This window comes from Mytilus californianus, unplaced genomic scaffold (assembly GCF_021869535.1).
Source record: "Mytilus californianus isolate M0D057914Y unplaced genomic scaffold, xbMytCali1.0.p SCAF_5, whole genome shotgun sequence".
Lineage (NCBI taxonomy): Eukaryota > Metazoa > Mollusca > Bivalvia > Mytilida > Mytilidae > Mytilus > Mytilus californianus.
Window position 1 is genome coordinate 1,882,894 of NW_026262701.1, and position 20,654 is coordinate 1,903,547.

The 20,654-nt window shown below is 31.3% G+C and overlaps 1 protein-coding gene across 2 annotated transcripts in view; it reads right to left on the reverse strand.

The window, feature by feature from the left end:
• The window catches only part of LOC127701029 (uncharacterized), a 101,050-nt gene that overhangs the window by 34,778 nt on the left and 45,618 nt on the right, over positions 1-20,654 (reverse strand). For both annotated transcript variants that reach the window (XM_052204799.1, XM_052204798.1), the window contains exon 8: positions 6,664-6,770. In XM_052204799.1, the coding sequence (XP_052060759.1) occupies positions 6,664-6,770 (107 nt within the window). The remainder of the gene's footprint in view (positions 1-6,663; positions 6,771-20,654) is intronic.

Sequence of the window (20,654 nt, forward strand, 5' to 3'; positions counted from 1 at the left end):
ACAAGAGGGACATTCAAACTTAAATGTCGAGAAGAAAATGAACGCAGTGGCAAAATAAAAGAAGCAAAATGCAAAACGACAAACAACAGTAAACAAAACCCGGCGATAATAAAAAAAAAATGATGTGATATGCTAGCCAATAAAACAACTCTTCACAAAAGACCAAATGACACTCAAATTAACAATTATAGGTCACAGTCCGGCCTTTAACAATAAGAAAAGCCAATACCGCATATTCCGCCCCGAAATGACAAATGTAATACAATTCAACGAGAAAACTAACAACATAATTTATGTAAAAAACAAAGAACGAAAAACAAATATGTAACACATCAACAAACAACAACCACTAATTTACAGGCTCCTGACTTAGGACAGGCACATACATACAGAATGTGGCGGTGGTGTACTTGTTTGAAAGCTCTAACCCTCCCCTAATCTTGGACAGTGGTGTAACAGTCCAACATAAGAACGCACTATGAAACTCTGTTGAAAAAGGCTTAACTCATTAGATGGATATAAGTCTACTTCACAATTGGAACATATTCGTCATCATTAGTGAAACATATTTTATGTAACAGTCAACTCTCAACGTTTGATGGCGTCTGTCAAAAATTTGAAGGAATGATTCAATTTCAACACTTGAAACTATTGTTTAAAAGCTTTCTTATGAGCAGCAACTGTCTATCAAAAACATTGTGAACAGTAATTGACAAAAAAAAATCGTAAAAGCTGGGACATGTATACGCCATATGCAGGAATTGCTGAGATTTAACTATATAGAAATTGAAAGGTCACAACTGGGAAAATGAAACTATACCTTTCGTCGAAATGTATTGTTCTCAACCAAACCTCATTGTCAATTTCAGATGAAAGTCAAAATACAAGGCAGACATAAATGTATCTGATGTATCTTTTATGTCAAGTTCAACGGGATAGATGCATCCATCCTAGTCAACAAAATTTGTATTATTTAAAGAAAAAAACATGATCAATAGTGAAGTTCAAGCTTCGTTTTATTCTTCCTAGGATGCTGATGTAAGAAGACCCCGCATATGAATTCAAGCCGATGAGCACATCTCGTTCTTGTGGGAATGCCGCTTGTTTGTTGAAAACGCGTTCTCGAAACGTAACAAATATGTTGTCAATCAAGAAATAAAGCAAATCAACCGTTCTGCGTTCAGCCCATTGCCTTGGCAGGCCAGTCATTTTTCTTAAACAAAGCACAACCCTTTTTATTATTTTTTTCTTTCTAGTTTGGAAAGGGGAATACTAGTGTAAAGTGTCAAACAGTCAAATGCTTAATACTTTTAAAAGATGATGGAGGGGCAAAAGATACCAAAAGGACAGTCAAATTCATAGATAGAAAAAAAAAAACTGACAACGCCATGGCTAAAAAAGAAAAAGACAAACAGACAAACAGACAAATAATAGTACACAAGACACAACATAGAACATCTTAGATTGTATGCACTCTAACATATCTTCGGAATAGAAAGGATCACAATAAATTTATGTTACTGTTATAATTGCTGTTTATGTAGAAAGAAATTTCATGGAGTAATAAGAAAACCCAGCAATATAACGTTGTTTATGATTTAGGTATCAAGTACTGTGAATACATGTACTCTTATACATCTTTAGTTGAAATTCCATTGAAACATTTACCAGACTTATGATTATTGTTTCTTTAGCAATGATAAAAAATATCGCCAAACTTACAACACTATGTGACTTAAATACAGCAGAAATCACGTAGAACACCCTTCACAGAGAAACGTACAAACAAATAATATAATAGTCAACACAACATGCAAACCGCAAAACAACAACGAACATCTTCTATCAACGGCAGACGTCACTAGACATCACAAACTTTGTAGTACTTATGTAACAGATATAAAATCTTTACACAATTATTTTCATAACACAGGTCAAATGAATTTTCAGGACAATGATGGTATAGAAAGGCTGTTTTATAATTATTTGGACAACAAACGATATGAAATAACACATTATCCAACCAAAACTTTAAAAATGAATACATGAGTGTTGGATGTAATAAAATACCATACCGAGACACGTCGTACAGCAATTAAAATTCAAACTCTGTGACCTATAATGGTTTACTTTTATAAATTTTGACTTGGATGGAGAGTTGTCTCATTGGCACTCATACCACATCTTCTTATATCTATATCAGTATGATAGTTTGCACAAGTCCTATGTCAGAAATCTGATGTTCAGTGTTTGTCGTCTGTTTAAGTGGTTCATACGTGTCTCTCGTTTCTCGTTTTTATATAGATTATACCGTTGGTTTTCACGTTTGAATGGTTTTACACTAGTAATTTTTCGGGCCCTGTATAACTTGCTGTTCGGTGTGAGCCTAGGCTCCGTGTTGAAGACCATACCTTGACCTGTTATGGTTTACTTTTTATAAATTGTGACTTGGATGGAGAGTTGTCTCATTGGCACACTTCTTCCTATATCTATATTCGGGAATAGGTCAGGCACCGCCGTGTGACTGAACTTATATAGAAAAACTGACATCATAATTTTAAATTCTTGAAAATTCTTAATAAATATTTACGATTTGTCTGCTTGTTGAGTTAAACATGTTAAATGTTATTTTTGAAATTTGTGCTGTTTTTTTTACCATTTAATCGTTTTATGTTTTTTTTATACTAATTATGCCAGTGTGTTTACGTGCATGTATTATGTCATATTTGAGATTTCTAATGAGGAACATTGGTAAATTTTCCCCCTTTAATGATAACACAGGTGGCAGTGCTGTAGATCAGGTCCAACACACACAGCATCTCTTTTCTATAACCTATATATTTAGAATTACAGTGTGTTAATTACTTGTTTACAAGTTAAAATAATAAGTTTTTATTCACTAAAATGCCATTTTGTTGTGTACCTGCATGTTCTAAAAGAGGTGGATATACATGTGTTTCCATATTTAAAATGGGAAGTTAAAAAATGAAATGGGCAATTGCAATAAAACAAAATAAGTATATTTTTCTATGATCTTTTTTTTATGAGTGATAAAACATCAATAACAAGTTTTTGTGAATGAAAAGTATTCATATTCCAAAACAATAATTAAATAAATATGATCTGCTTGTTTTAAATATTTTTCTAAAACATCTTTCATTTCAGCAACACATTTTTAATTTCTTTGAACTGATATTAATTTCTGATCTTAAATATGTACACTAAAAAATCACATTCTTGTTTTCTAGATCAAAACATTTTTCTTTGTAGTTGAAAGTATAATGATGTTTTTTGGCTCAACACTTACTCCCCATTTACTTCAGACAAGTAAGGAACAGATTTAGGTGTGAAAAGTTCATTTTTGAATGTATATGGGCATTTGATTACTGATACTATATTGTTTTCTGTAAATCCACCTAGAGACGCAAATGTTGTGATCAAGTTTTCTCTGTCCTCAACTCCTTGAAAAAAACAAACTTTCATACCAAAACAAACTGCATTTATACATGTTTACTATGAGCTGTTGTGACTATACCAGCAGCACAGTCACAATTGGACACAATAATAAAGAGGTCTCTATTTTTTCGCAAAACATCAACTTTGTATGAGATTTTTCTTTTCACTTAAGTATGACACTTTGAATTGACAAACAATAAGTCATTTTCGATTCCGAGTCGCAAGTATTTCAGATATACTGTTTGTACTGCTAAACTACAGTACCTAGTATTTTTTGATAAGAGTCCTGAGAGATATTTTTTTTTATAGTTTTTTTGTTGAAAAACCCATCATTTTTTTTTAAAGCTAGATTTGGTTTATAATTTGTCATATAGATGTATATAGTTTAAATTTTAATTGAAATGAAAACCAAACCGAAAAATTCATTAAAATTTGAATATTTTTGTAAATAAATTTAATTAAATATTCAGTAATGAATACATGTTTCTAAAAACTTCTCTATATTCCATTTGTTTTTAATGAAGAAAGACATGATAATAATGCATTTATATTTATATTTATAAATATATTTTAAAGCTATCCTTTAATCAACTCTCTTAATTGTCTTCTTGTTACATCTGCACCTCTTAATTTCAATTGTTTTTCTTAGTTCAGGCAGTGTTCAATTACAAAACTTTTGACATTATATTGTATCATTAAAATATTTGAAATAGTTATAAATATAAAAATTAAAACAAAACATCTTTATTAAGACTAAATTATCAGCATACACATGTAAGTGTATCATGCCTATGAATGCATGCTGACTTCCTTATCATACAAACAGATGTTGTTGGACCTGATCTACCACAGCGCCACCTGTAATTAAGTGGGGATAATCTTCACCAATGTTCCTCATTAAATGGCATACACCCACTGTGTGGTTTGTATTTGTATCAATCTGATGAGTTAAGCCTTTATTCAACTGATTTTTAAATTTGTCCTAATTTTGTACTGTTACACCACTGGGTCGTTAGTTTCTCGTTTGAATTGTTTTACATTGTCATTTCTGGGCCTTTTATAGCTGACAATGCGGTATGGGATTTACTCATTGTTGAAGGCCGTACGGTGACCTATAGTTGTTAATTTCTGTGTCATTTGGTATCTTTTAGGGATTTGTCTCATTGGCAATCATACCACATCTTCTTTTTAAACGTACGTAACTTGACGTACAGACATAATTTGACTGGTTATTGCCAACTATTGAATTTCATAAAATACGTTGCTCAAGTTCAAACAATGTATTCCAAGACTTTCAAAATCACTCACTGGAGTTTTCGTCCATATAAAATAATTTTATAGTGATAGAAAATCATAAAAATCTAGCATTTTTAATTATCACGTGGTTTTCTCGATTCCCACCCTAATTGTCACTGAAAAAAGATCACGTATAAACACACGTATCACATACCTATCATACGTACGATTTGAGTTATCTCTCATGATTTCAAATATTCAATATACTTTGCAGGTGAACGCCCTATTATACTTTTTTATATATAGTTTATCTTCTTTTTATTATATGTGTTGTTTGGCAAATATTTATAAGGATGTTTTTCTGACAATTTCAGAAATATCTAAACAAAAGATTTTCATAATCTGTCTCTCTTTAAACATCAAAAGTTAAAATAAAATACTCGCTTCCGTTTTAATTCAAATCAAAAGTTTTTTTTAAATATATTATAAAATGTATTGATAATAAAATGCTGTTTTTTTTTTAAATTAAGGTGTGTTCGATTTGAGAGTGTTCTGTACTACTTTGTTTAATGGGAATGATATCGGAGTCCAAGCGTAATTCTTATGTATCCCAATGAAGGAAGTTAACGTATACTTTAATTCATTTTATCAATGAAAAATTAAAAGAAGGGTCACCGAATTCATTGTACTGAATAAATCATTAACTGAAATATGTAATGTTTGAACAACATAATTAAATAAGATGTTGTTGCCAGATGCTGATCCAGGATTTTAAAAGGGGGAATGGTATACGCAACGTGGAACAACACATATAGTATCAATAGAATGTAGAACCATATATATAAGTTTGTTGCATATGTATTTAATATTTTCATATTTTGGTTGAGAAGATGAATATGAACCAAACTGTGTATGGTACCACATTGAAGACGCGTTATCCTACCCGGACACATCTATTTGACCTCGAAGTAAACTCATACACCTATTTTCCAATTCGTATTTAAAATAAAATGTCCACTCCTTATTGGCATTGACGTCTATTAACCACGCGAGGCTTTGACTGCCAAGATTTAGATCATTTGCCTCGCCAGAAATAAAACTGAAGTTACTATACTGTCGATTTATTGATGGTTGCTTAACGTCTATTGGCATGCACAGACCAGTAAATATAATATCCCTTTGCTATCATAAGTTGATCATGCAACTAAAATTAGTATTCTACTTATCAAAAATTCAAGCAACTATTCCGTTCATGTCCGTTTTTCATACGAAGGATAAAAATAACCTGATGCAGTAAAGCGTAATCATTTTTTTTCTTATAAATTCCATTTGATAAAATTCTACGGAAAGGAGACAAAGTACTTTAACAAAGATGCATCAGTGATCTGAAATTTACCATTGGCAAAAGTATCGTGAAATAAAATAAAAGAAGAAAAAGCAAGTTGTGTAAACCAAAAAAAATGAGGATATGATCTCGCTTCAGGATTAAATATTTTTATTTTTGCAAACTTTAATTTCGATTTAGTAGCTTTAAAGAATTCATCGTTTGTGAGATAAATATATTAGTCAAGTGAAATGACGAAGTAATGATCGGTGCGTTGGATAACTGGTAACTGAATTAAACAATCTCTTTAAAAGTTGTGTTCTAATAAATAATCCCAAATTTGACAACAAAATATGAAAACTACTAAAAAAATAGTTTGTGCTAATTTTTGAATAGCATCTATTCCAACAAAGTATGAATTTTAAACGAGCCAAAAATTCACACAGTCTATGTTTCCTTCTGTCGTCCTTCACTGCAATAGACCGCGATACGGTCAGATATGTTTGTCTCTATTATGTTATATCTTGAAAACTGTGTATTTACTGTTTGAATAAAGTATTGTCTATTTTCTATTGATAAGTTCATGGTAAAAATTTATGTTAATTATCTAATTGATTAGAAAATATGTTATAAAAATAAAATAAAACCTTTTTTAGAAACTCAACCACTGTGTTTTTTGTAGTGTCTTTTCCCATTTTATCTATGTCTTCTTTAATTGCCTGAAGTAGAACTTTGGAAAGTTTCTCTTCCGATTCTGAAATATAAAACTTAAAAATGCATATTCGACCATAATCTTGCACTGAAAATATGACTGGACATAGGTACAATATACAATATAATTTACTGATAACTCATGTAATGTAATACATTCAAATAACCCATGAGAAAGATCTAATGTTTCCAATCAACGGATGAAATGATAGGTCAGATACGTATATACATAGAAGAATAAATAAACTTTAAATAGTATTAATGCATTATCATTTCCTATATAAAGGCAACAGTAGTATACCGCTGTTCGAAACTCATAAATCGATAGAGATAAAAACAAATCCGGGTTACAAACTAAAACTGAGGGAAACGCATGAAATATAAGAGGAGAACAACGACACAACAAAAACACAACATTAAAAATGTAACACACACAGAAACGAACTATAATATAACAATGGCCATTTTCCTGACTTGGTACAGGACATTTTAAGAAAAAAATGGTGGGTTGAACCTGGTTTTGTGGCATGCAAAACCTCCCGTTTTTATGGCAACGTCAAACACAACACCAAAACGACAACATCACATGACAGGACCACAATACAAATAAATGGGAGAACATATAGGACAAAGAAACACACGAATAATAGCTAACAAAAGGTACTAGGCTTAAAATTCAATACGCCAGATGTGCGTCTCGTCAACACCAGACCATCCAGTGACGCTCAGATGAAAAAAGCTTGAAAGCCAAAACAAGTACAAAGCCGAAGAGCACTGAGGACCAAAACTTCCAAAAAGTTGCGCCTAACACGGCCAGAGTTTTCTGCCTGGGACAAGAACATCCTTATTATTTAGAATAATTTATAATTTTGCAAACAGTAAATTTTATAAAATGACTATATAATAGATATACATGATAAAACCGAAGTGGGGACTAACTACAGAATAAAAACGGATACATTACATAAAACAACCTAATCCAACATATAAAAATACACAGCCAAGTTAGCCAAAGCATCAACGCACAAAGCGACGTCACATTAGAAATTCAAAAAAAACACACAAAGTGACGTCACACTTGAATTTGTAAAAATATTTCCCAAAATTAAGATAGGATTAGGATTGATTCAAGATTAGATTTGTAATACTGACATTACATTTATTAATAACAATGAAAATTACAATACTTATTAATATCAAATTGTGGTAGTAATTAGATAATTAATTGTATTACAACAATGTATCTAGCTATGTCGGTGCTATATCATTATATCCTTTTAAGTCATAAAGCGATGAAGATAGCGACTTAGAAATAAACTGCATATAGATAAAAATATAAAATGTCATTTTAGAGTCCGGGGATTAGTAATGAGTCTGAATCATTATAACTGTTATTTGTTTATAGCAAATAAGAAATGTCGATTTGGGCCAAATTGACTGAAACATAGGTTACATGTAACTATTTCATTTGAAATTTTGTAAGCTATACTGATTCATTTGTCCCTTTTGTTTTTGTCATAACATAGTCATTTTATACTCGACTAATGAGTTTGGATATCCCTTCGGTATACATATCTTTTTGCCTGCCTCTCTTTGACGGTTATAGCAATTGACTTATTTGGAAAAAATCATACCAAGCACTGAAAATGTTATTTAGTATAGTGTACTACAAAGTGAGAAAATCAGATCCCTCAGTCAATACTTGATTATGAATATTGTCTATGTCTTATAACACAATTAAAAAGAGGTAATTTAACGAAGTTTTCAGAGTTAATTTCACATCAATCACAATTTGATGGATCATTTTATTCTATAGACGACGATAATTCCGATTGTTCTTCAGTACTTTTTGATATTGATCGTAAAGGGTACAAACAGATAAGAAAATGGCAACAACATGATTGAAATAAAATGCACATAGGTCCGATAAGAACTTTCGCCCTTTCAGTAAGAAAAACCTAGGTGCTTCATGTTTTTACTTAAGGACACAGGTGGATTCATGAACTTGTTTTAGGTAAAAACATGGCTTAGATGTCCTTGCTTATCTGCCGACATTTATCTTAAGGGGACATTACTGTGAAATACATCAAATATTAAAAGCAATACTTGGTCTTTCCTAGATTAAGATATTTCAGTTCTATACTGGAAACTCTACACTAAACTTTACTTCAAAACCCGTTCGCTATAAACATGTCTGTAGTGACCTTTTGTAGTTCAACGAGAGAATAATCTATACATAACTGCTAATCTATTACGTCAGGGATTTTATAGCTACAAAGTGCATTACTAAATTCTTCCAAAGATACAAGGGTTTCATTTGAAAGTTTGACTTGACTTCCAGACCACTTATTTCAAACGAAATAACACATCCTTATTGTTACGGTGATGTTGTTAAAACAGCCCGAACATTAAGATACGATCTGCTTTTTATAGGTATAGATTTTGATTTAGCACATGTATGCACTGTTAAGGTACTACAACCTAATACATTTTATTTTTGCATTGTACAAGGTCATGGTTTCCAATGAAATGTATTGGTGTCTTTACATCAAATCCATTGGATGTTTAATATGTACGGATTGATAATTTAGTCCTATATGTGGATACTGTTTGTTATTAGTTGTTAGTTGTTATTGGCCTTGAACTAGCTGTACGTAACGGGGAGTACTCTCAGGTCTGTACTTTGCGTCTTTTTTTTTTGTGTTGAGAATGTATAAACAAGCCGCAACGACCGGTATGTGTTACTGTTAGCTATTATTCTACTTTTCAAGGATCAAATGAGTAATGCCCTTTCCAACTGAATTTTATAGTTATTTTTGTTGTTTTGTTTTGTTTTTAACAACAGTATAATTTTATTCATCAAATATTGCTTGTTAAAAAAAAATCAAGATTCCAAGCCCCTCTTGACGTTCCCTTTTACCCTCCACTGCCTACTCAGGGAATATTCAGTTTATTAGATTTATTGACATATACATTTTGTTTAGTTAACACTAAAGTACCAATATTATAAAATTATTCATTGATTATGTTTCTATTAAATTTTAGTCACATTGTCCTGATTTTCGTATGTCCATTGGTGTCTTCTCTCTTAATATATTCATTCACAAAAATTCTATAGACACCTATAGTTTGTTGTTTTCTGCTTAGACGTTTATATGGAAAAACTAAGTATTTTTATTAAGTAATACATGTAGTCGGTGATAATGTACCCACATATTGGGTGTTGTAGTTTTATCACAAGAGCTATATTATTGTTTTTAAGAAATCATTTATTTTTTACCAAAATCTTGTAAAAAAAAAATGAGCATGGTCTTCTTCTGGGTTACAAAATCACACATTATTGTTAGTAATTTTCCATTGTGAAAACAGTTTTTTGGTTAGTATAACACACTGTAGCAGTTTCCATTTGAACATTTTTAATTTATTTTCATTTAAATTAAACAATGAACTCATATTGGAGCTTCTTACAAAAGAAGAACTTTAAGCCACTTGTTTATCCCTACTGACGATTCTTTTTATTGCTCACTATTGTCATATAACATTTTATTTGAAAAATAAGTAGTCTCAAAATAATGACCTTTCAATGTGATTTTATTTCTCTGGACAGTTACTTTCTTTTAAAAGAATCTTCTTTTTTACCAATATGAATCCAATTTTATGGAATAGATTGTTTCAATTTATGAAATTCAGCAATTAATTTAACCTTACAATTAATTGTTTTTTTTTAGATATACTGATAATGACAAAGTGTCATCCATAGTATTATTAAAGTATATAATACCACTCTAAATACTGGGTTTTTTTTTAAAGATAATTGGTTTATTATATAATGTTATCAATTCATTCTCACACATTGTTTGATCTCTTATGGTTGTTTTTGTTTATCCACCCGCAGTCACACTCTTAGACTTTAATACTACTCTATAAAATTCTGGAACACATATGTTAAATGTATAAGATCATTTAAATTAATGTTGCATATAAACGAAATGTTATAAGACACTTTTAAATATCTAAAATGTATAAGTTGGCAAATTTACCATTTATAGGCCTATATACCCATGATGCCTTTAGCGACATAAAATAACTTTAAAAATCATCCGTTTGTAAGCCCCCTTTTTATATAGATGTATAATCAGTTTTTTTTATTATGTTGGGCTTCCCATCCAAAATATGTTTAAAGCTTCGTGTTTCTAGTTCTTTAAGATAACGTTCTGGAATTAAGCAAACACTTCCCATGAATGTAAATTAAATGCAAACATTAGTGCTTTTATATTAAGTATTTGTATTTGCCTAAAATAGGCAGATATCTTTTTTCGCACGTCTTGACAATTTTTATTATTTTTTTTCTATTTTACAATCCGAATTATATTTTGGACTCCTCTTCATCATGACCATAAAACGCCCCTAAAGTTTTAATAGGTTTTACCCCCAATTAATTCTGGCTATTTTATCTTGAAATGATTTTAACTTCCCAATCCAAAATCCTTGTTTTATTTCTATTATCAATGATCCTAAAACGAGCCAGCCATTTCTATTACGTTAATTTCAGATACTACATCTTGTCTATTTTTATAAAATAAGGTTGTGTCATTTGCTAATTGCGAAATCTTAATATTGTGGTTAACAGTGATTCCTTTTTTTTCGTTGCTATTACTGAATTTTAGAGCCATAATTCCAACCGCCAAAACAATCAATAAAGCTGATAAAGGAAAGCCTTGTCGGAATTCCCGTGAATTTTTGAAATTTTCTGATACTTAACCATTATTCATGGCACATGGTTGAACGTCTATATACATAGTTTTGACCCATTTAAGAAATATTCATTAAAACAAAAATGTTTTAAAGTCCCAATCATAAAATCCCATTTTAACGAATCAAATACTTTCGAAAAATCTAATAAAATAATTTCCACCTCAATTTCGTATGTTTCTGCGTAGTCTATAACATCTTGGATTTGTCTCAGATTAAACCCAATATATCTATTTGTAACATAACCAGTTTGGTCCTCATTTATTATTTTTAGAAGTGCTATTTATAAACGCTGAGCCGCAATATATGAAAAAAATTAAAAATCTATATTTAGAAGAGATATTGGACGATAGTTTTACAAAAGTAAAGGGTCCCCCTTTTTGAAAATCAAAGTTAATATTCTAGTACGTTGAGAAAATGAAAGACTGTTTTATCGTATGATGTATGTAAGAAATTTACCTCAAGTCATTTAAGTTTATTACAGAAAAATTCTATAAAACTCTCCTGTAAATAGATATCAAAGGTACCAGGCTTATCATTTAATACGCAAGAAGCGCGTTTCGTCTACATAAGACTCATCAGTGACTCTCAGATCAAAGTAGTTATAAAGACAAACAAGTACAATGTTGGAGAGCATTTTCAAAAAGTTATCCCAATAATACTGCTAAGGTAATATATGCCTGGGATAAGAAAATACCTTACTATTCCGAAAAATTCATATATTTGTAAACAGAAAATTTATAAAAATGACCGTGAAATTGATATTCATGTCAATACCGAAGTGCTGACTAAAGGGCTGGTGATACCCTCGGGGACGAAACGTCCACCGGCAGTGGCATTGACTCAGTGGTGAAAATAGTTATCAAAGGTACCAGGCTTATAATTTGATACGCCAGATGCGCGTTTCGTCTCATAAAACGCATCAGTGTCGCTCAGATCAAAATAGTTATATAGCCAAACAAGTACAAAGTAGCAGAGTAATCTATGCCTGGGATAAGTCCATGAAGACCTGGAAATTTATTTAGTTTGACTTTATAGATACCATGTTTGCATTCCTCCACTTTAATTTTCCCATCACACATGTTTTATCATTCTCTTTAACTTTATTTTCTAATTTTGTATCACTGATATATTTTTCTGTTAAATCTTTCTTTAAACAAATGTTCATAATAATCTTTTAATTAGTTTAGGAATTTCCCTTGATCCGAAATTTTTCCCCAATCATCTCCCTTTAGCTTACTCACAGTGTGGGAACGGAACTGTACGGTTTTTTTTAACATTGTGGTCATTCGGGAGACTGTCAAGCGGTCTCCGATATTCGAAATCATTTTCAGCCTCGGAGAAGGTGTTATCATTATCTCTGGGGCTTACTTGTAATGCATATGAGAACGTGTTTGTATCTGTCATCAATATTCAAACATTCGGAGTTGCAGAAAACATTCTTAAGGCAAACAAACAGAAAAAATTGGAATAAAACTAAGAGCTCTGACCCAAATTATGCAAATAGGTGTGTTCATTCAGCTGAAATGTTGACTTTAAAATATTTTTTTTTACTAAATTGTAAGCTGTTTAATAAGAATTAATATATAGATTTCCCTCAAATTAAGCTTCAATATATTTACACTCACTGATGTTCTAAAACTACGAAAGCCGATAAGGGCATTCGAAAGAAAAAAAAATGTCGTAATTTCGACATACATATCTTAATAACGACATCGCTATGTCGTAATAACGACAATAAATCGCTATATACAAAACGAATGTGTATAATGATTGCCAAGAGACTAAATGACACAGAAATTAACAACTATAGGTCATTATAATGCCTTCAATAATGAGCAAAGCCCCGCATAGTCAGCTATAAAAGGCCCCGAAATGACAAATGTTTAACTATTTACTTCAATCGAGAAAACTAAAGGCTTTGATAATGTACAAAAAATGAACAAAAACAAATATGTAACACAGCAACAAACGACAACTACTGAATTACAGGCTCCTGGTCGCTATGTCATAATTACGACAACCTTAGCGTTGTCACTTTTTGAGGCGATAGGAAATTCAAAATGGTCGTCAGTAAGGGCAAAGCTTGTAGCATAATCAAATTAATTTTGTTTAGGAGAATAATGAACACGAAATGCAATCAAGCTTACTTAAAGTTATTTACTTGCACATACTAAAACTTTATTTTATAATCAAGTCAAATGAGACCCAGTTGAACAGGGAATCAATTCATGCTCCTTGGAGCCTCTAGTTATGTTTGGCATGTACAGATTCGTGTTAAATATGACCGCATTTCTGTTGCAGGTTCTGAGGAGGATGAATTTTAAGCTTTTCCAAATAAAGACTATGTTAAACTTTGGACTCCTAGTGCTCAGAACCCATGTTCCTCTGTACCTTCATTTGTACACAAATGCATCTTAATGGCCTACTGATGCTTGATGCAAATTATTACTGCATTGCTACGGTTGGTTTCTTAATGAGATTCTTACAGCGTCCTATACATTGAAGTCTTTATTAAACTTTGGACCCCAAGTTCTTTAAACCAATGTTCCCCAGAACAACTATTCCTACAAACTAAGGGGGAGGATCCCACTAACATGTTTGACCACGCCACATTCTGTATGTATCTGTCTGTCCCAAGTCAGGAGCCTGTAATTCAGTGGTTGTAGCTTGTTGATGTGTAACATACTTGTTTTTCGTTTTTTTTATACATAAATTTGGCCTCATCATATAAGAATCATCCACTCTCTAAGATTGGTCCAATATGGCCTGGTAGTTCTTAAGGAGAAGAATTTTAAAGCTTTTTCTATTGGAGCCTATGTTACACTTTGGACCCGTAATACTCGAGTCTAATGGATCTCCTGACATTCACCTAACACCTAAGGAAGTTATGTATCGTACCTGAAGTGGTATGCGAACGATTGCTATCGCTTGTTGTCCGTCGTCATCTGTCGTAAGCGTGTTTTTAAAATCTCATTTTAAACTACTCTGCAAATATTTTTGATTTTTACTAATTAACTGTTCCATTCACAAAAGGCATTCACAAAAGGCGTGCTTCGATTTTTGACTCCTTAAAAACACGGCCGTTGTTACTCACTTGAAAAATACGAAATAATGGTCACACATTAATTTTTTTATAATGCCTCGAAAACCGTTACATTTATCTCACATCTGTTGAGGGTCCATCATGACAAAATGGACCTATGCTGAACATTTCAGAAAGATCAGTTTGACCCATATATAAGTTGTGTCCTCTAAAACATTTTTTTGGGATAGCTATATGTGTTATTATCACCTGGCGCCCATCGATTTTGACTGGCAACTTACAATATGGACAATGTGGACAATGTTACTAAACAAAGGCATCAGAAGTACATACCTGCGTTCAAAGGTCATAAATCGATTGAGAGAAAACAAATCCGGGTTACAAACTAAAACCGAGGGAAACACATCAACTGTAAGAGGGAAAAAACGGCACACTGAAGTGGACAAAAAATTAAAACCCTTAACATACATAGAACGAATTATTTGATAACAACTGTCATATTCCTGAATTGTACAGGACATTTTAAGAACAATTAGTGGGTTGAACATGGTTTAATGGCTAGCCAAACCTCCCGCTTTATGACAATGTTAAAAACATATCGCTGAAATGATAATTCTACGTGACAGAAATACATATCAAACACAAGCAAGAACATTCATCACAGAGAAACGCACAAACACATAATATACTACAGTCGCAAAACATGTAAACTGCAGAACAACAACGAACCTAATCCATTAACGACAAACACCACGGGATATAAAAAACAGTTACGCGCTAACGTAACTCACATGCAATCTCGAACTTTATGCAATCATTTTCACAATTCTATACATATAGACCACATAGCGAAATAGCTGATATTGTTTCGCCTGCGACAAAAGTCATAATTAGCGAAACAAAGCAATTGATTTTTCGGCGACAGCGGCAGAATTTTTATCAACATTTTATGATTTTTGTAATCTTTAATAAAAGTTTAACGATAACTACAGACAACGACGGACGACAAGCGATGTTAATAGCACCCATAACCCTTCTGGTACTAAACACATCTACTTGATGTGATCTAGATACATGCCAATATAAATATATATTCCATTCCGGAATTGGCAAATCTGACTTTGTCGCTTTTCAAGATATCAAAACAAAATTTTGCCCAGAGATAGATTATTAAAAAATAAAAAAAATGCCATATGTCCCAACCTGTCACTGTTGTCACTGCAGCTGATTAAAAGTACATTTCCCATGGGAAATTTGATAATTCCCATGGGAACATTTAAAGTTCCCAAGGGAAAAATGACTTTTCCCATGGGAAGTATAGAGTTTCCATAGGAACTTTAAAGTTCCCATAGGAACATAATTAAATTTTTTCTTCCCATGGGAAGTTCTAAATTTCCCAAGGGAAATTCTAAATTTTCCAAGGGAAATTTTGTTCCTAAGGGAACTCATTTTCTTCCCATGGGAAAATATTTTTCCCATAGGAACAATAATTTGTCCCAAGGGAACTCATTTTCTTCCCATGGGAAAATATTTTTATTACTCAATTTGCACTATGAGACATAGTGCTTTACTTTCAATTAAACATGCCGAGACAAAAATAGTAGAACACACAATTACATATTTCTACCATTTAGATACAAAAAAATATTTTACACCTAATAACTTAGTCAGTTTTGTGAAATTGCTTCATTCATGCAATGAGAGGAATTTTTTTTGATGTTTTTTTTATTATATCACTTCCCATGGGAAAAAAAATATTTTTCCCATAGGAACATTATTTTTCCCATGGGAACAATATTTTGTCTCAATGGAACAATAATTTGTCCCATTGTAACGATCATTTTTCCCATGGGAAGTGATATAATAAAAAGAACATAAAAAAAAATTCCTCTCATTGCATGAATGAAGCAATTTCACAAAACTGACTAAGTTATTAGGTGTAAAATATATTTTTGTATCTAAATTGTAGAAATATGTAATTGTGTGTTCTACTACTTTTGTCTGGGCATGTTTAATTGAAAGTAAAGCACTATGTCTCATAGTGCAAATTGAGTAATAAAAATTAAACTACTGTAAATTCAGAAATTATTGCCATGTTTTTATTATTTCGAAAATTGTGACAGGGATATAATTACGATTATTTAAACTTGCATTTTGAAAATTTTACATGAATCAAACAGGATTATTCTAAATATCGCAAAAAATAAAATCGCATTTTAGTCTGAAATGACAAAATAGCACTTATAAATGCAAGCAATTATTTCTGAATTTTCGGTATATAGTTTTGCATATGTCTTATACACAGTGTCATACGTTTTTCCATTTGAATGTTTTTATGTTTTTTCATGCAGACCTTTTATAGCTGATAGGCCTTCCTGCAATGAAGAAGAACAAATCCAGAATGATGATTAAGACAGTAACCAGGATGAGGTAATTGTTTTTTAATTCAACAGTTACTAGTATGAAAATTTAGACATATAGTTATTGCTTTATCAATTTACAATATATACACTGAAAATGCACCATTATCACTTGCATATGATAATACTGTCTTCAAACAAGCATAGGATATTGTTGTACTTGTATTTTACTTAACAATAATATTATGTTCATATTTGATGACTTTGTAATTGTTCTATAATTGTGAAAAGCAGAAATCTATGGGTTTTGAACTACCAGATACACCATTTCATCTCTTTTGTTTTTTAAATATTTTTAAAGAGTGAATCTGGTCATTCGTTCTGTTTTTATAATGCTTTTTCAGCCAGTCTGATAAGAAGTTAATTTTATTCTCTGAATATGGTTTAAAAACAAATGATAATGTCTCGAAATTGAATGCTTTGATTTTCTATATAGGATGAACTTGCAGTTGGCACAACAATTTCTGCAAGATAGTCAGATGGCAGTTTTTACAATGCTGTCATCGTCAGCAAGAGAAAAAATGGTAAGTTTTCATTGACAAAAACAAAATATCAACCAAACACAAAGATAATTTAAAATTTAATTGATGCAAAAGTTGAACTTTTGTCAATTTAATGACTGATTTGTGTTAATTGAATAAAAGCATAGGTGGTTTATGCCTCAATGAGACAACAAAGTATGAAAATTAGACATAATAAGCCAACGTAGCTTTTTCCACTAAATAAAATATTCAGTATAATATGCAAAGCTTCAAATAATCCTAAATTTCTTTACGAGATGAATGAGAAAACAAATTGCTCCCATGATCTGCCATTAAACATTATACATAAATTTTAAACAATATTATGTAAGAAATAATTGATGCAAGCTATACTTTATTGTAGTTTTAACATGGGTAGGCATTATATTCGTGATTATTTTTGCCTGAGCGATAGTGAGGGCTAAATAACACGCATATAATGCCTACCCATGTTGAAACTACAATAAAGTATAGATTGTATCAATTATTTCGATTCCGATTAGGACAGTTAAGGTAATTTCTATGTCCGATTTGTATAAGTGTAGAGCGTTTGTGAAGGCTGTTCCATGAACCTCCCTTTTTTGTTTGTTAACAAGCAAACGACTGGCAATGTGATTTTTCAGAGGGAGGACTTTTGAACAGCCAGCATGAACGGTTGTCGTATCTAGGTCAAATATGTCAATTTCGAATTGCAACACATTACAATCATAATAAATGAATTAGTAACAACATGTGCATCATTTAAGAGGTTAGAAGTGATTTAAGTTAATCAAATATATTAAATGCATGCCAATTTGATAAAATTCATTATTCTGCAGTAGTCAATTAAATGTGCAAACAAATTTTATTGGATTTAGAGCATGGGTTTATTCACAAAGCGAATGAAGCACGTCATATTAGAATGAATATTAGAAAATTTATGAATATTTTAGTTTAAACAGTAACTCTGTTTTCTTTAACTTAATTCCTTAAATTATAACATATATTATTTGAAGTGTTATCCTTTTCATGTTATTATGTAAAGTATTTTGATGGGTGGAAAAGAGTGGTCAGTAGACACGATATCAAGAGGTTATATAATCATGTAGAGAGTTTTTGAAGACATTTGACCGTTTCTATTATTAGTTAGAGAGATGAACAAAATAATTTTGAAAACAGATGTATATATAATTGTATAACAAATGAATTAAGTTTTTATGTAATAAATTTTGCTACGTAGAAGTATTTGGTTTTGATTTTCTTTTTTTTATCAAGAGAGAGTTGAAAAAGCAGAAAAATATTGTTACAGCTGTTTCTCATATAAGGCGACATAAAGATATCATTGTGCTTCAGTATTAACATTTATTTATGCAATTATCAAGCCCTGTGCAATATCTGATTTGAAGAAAGAGTTCCATAAAATGAACAAGTGATTAATATTGGAATAAAAGATGATAAAAGTGCAAACAAAATAAATATTACACAGGAAATGTTTGTCAATCACAAAACACACACAGAATTACAACTAAATGTTTAAACTTACTTCTCATTGCTTTATATTTTACTAAATAATAATAATTTCATGGAAGGTGCAACTCTGAAAAGTGTTGTTTAGTAGCATTTATTTCATGCATGTTCTGAATGAGTCCATTCTATACAAAACCATACTGAGTTCTTGCAGAGAACCTGCTGACTTTAATGATTAAACATAAATCCAGTATTTGCAACAAATTGTAATTTTTCTGTAAAGACAATTCAACTGCAAAATAATGTTCCTATTGTAATATTATATGTTCCTATGGGAAGAAAAATTGTTCCCATAGGAAGAAACAAATCGTTCCCATGGGAAGAACGATTGTTCCCATGGAAAGAAAAATGGTTCCCATGGGAAAATGTAATTCCCATGGGAACTTTTTGTAATCTTCTTTTCCGATGGGAACTTTAAAGTTCCTATGGGAACTCTAAAGTTCCTATGGGAACTCTTAACTCCCCATGGGAAAAGTCATTTTTCCCTTGGGAACTTAAAATGTTCCCATGGGAAATTCTAATATTCCCATGGGAATTCTCAAATATCCCATGAGAAATGTACTTTTAATCAGCTGCAGTGACAACAGTGACAGGTTGGGACATACTGCATTTTTAAATTTTTTTAATAAACTATCTCTTGGCAAAATTTTGTTTTGATATCTTGTAAACCGACAAAGTCAGATTTGCCAATTCCGGAATGGCAAATTTGTCCCGCACAGTGTTTAAAGATTGCACGCTAAATTGCATTCCATGTAAAACATCATGAAATTGGTATGTAAATAAATATTATGTAATTGATTGGTATTGATTATAAGTATACAGAATTAGCAGTCACAAAAAATAGAGGGTCTCTTAGATTTTTTTGTATTGTGATTACAAGTTGAAATCAATGCAGAAAATTTAAAAGTCAACTGAAATTTTTGATATAGAAACTTATTGAATATTCGAAAATTTAATTTCTTTGACTGAATATTGTGTGACGAGCTTTATTTTTTAACATCTAGATTTATTATCATGTAAATTAAATGTAACAAATATTAATATGAATATCACAATTGGATATTTGTTTAATTGCAATGATACAATAGCCGATACTTTAGAATACTTAGCTATAGCACATATGAATACGTTTTATTTCAAATTACACTTTTCGTCCCATACCATACACATATTCGTTTGTAAATTCGTGTACCGACACAGTTAAGTGATCAAAAATCATTAATAATTATAACGGCAATCATCCTTATCACACAAATCTTCAAATAAACTGTCCTCATGCAAATTGAAAAGTAAGCTTCGCCCGATTAGTTGAAATAACATTGGCAATACAATGGCTATAAAAAGTATCATATTTCGGTTGACTATTTATTTCGCTTTCAATGATTTCAACAAAACGTGTTTCTTGTAAAAACTCATAACGCTTAACGTTAACATTGAGACAACATAGATTAATTGTATTTGTAAATGTCATAGTTGATAATAAATACATTATAATTGTACTTCTATTTCAACACGCGACACAGGATAATAGTTTTATAACACTTAATTGCTACACAATTATAGTTATTTCTTATGTTGTGATGTAATACTAATGTCGTAGGTAAGGGGGATGGTAAAGGGTTCAAAAACGTGTTTAACGTCAACACATTTTTTATGACCATGTTTTAAGTCAGGAGTCTGGT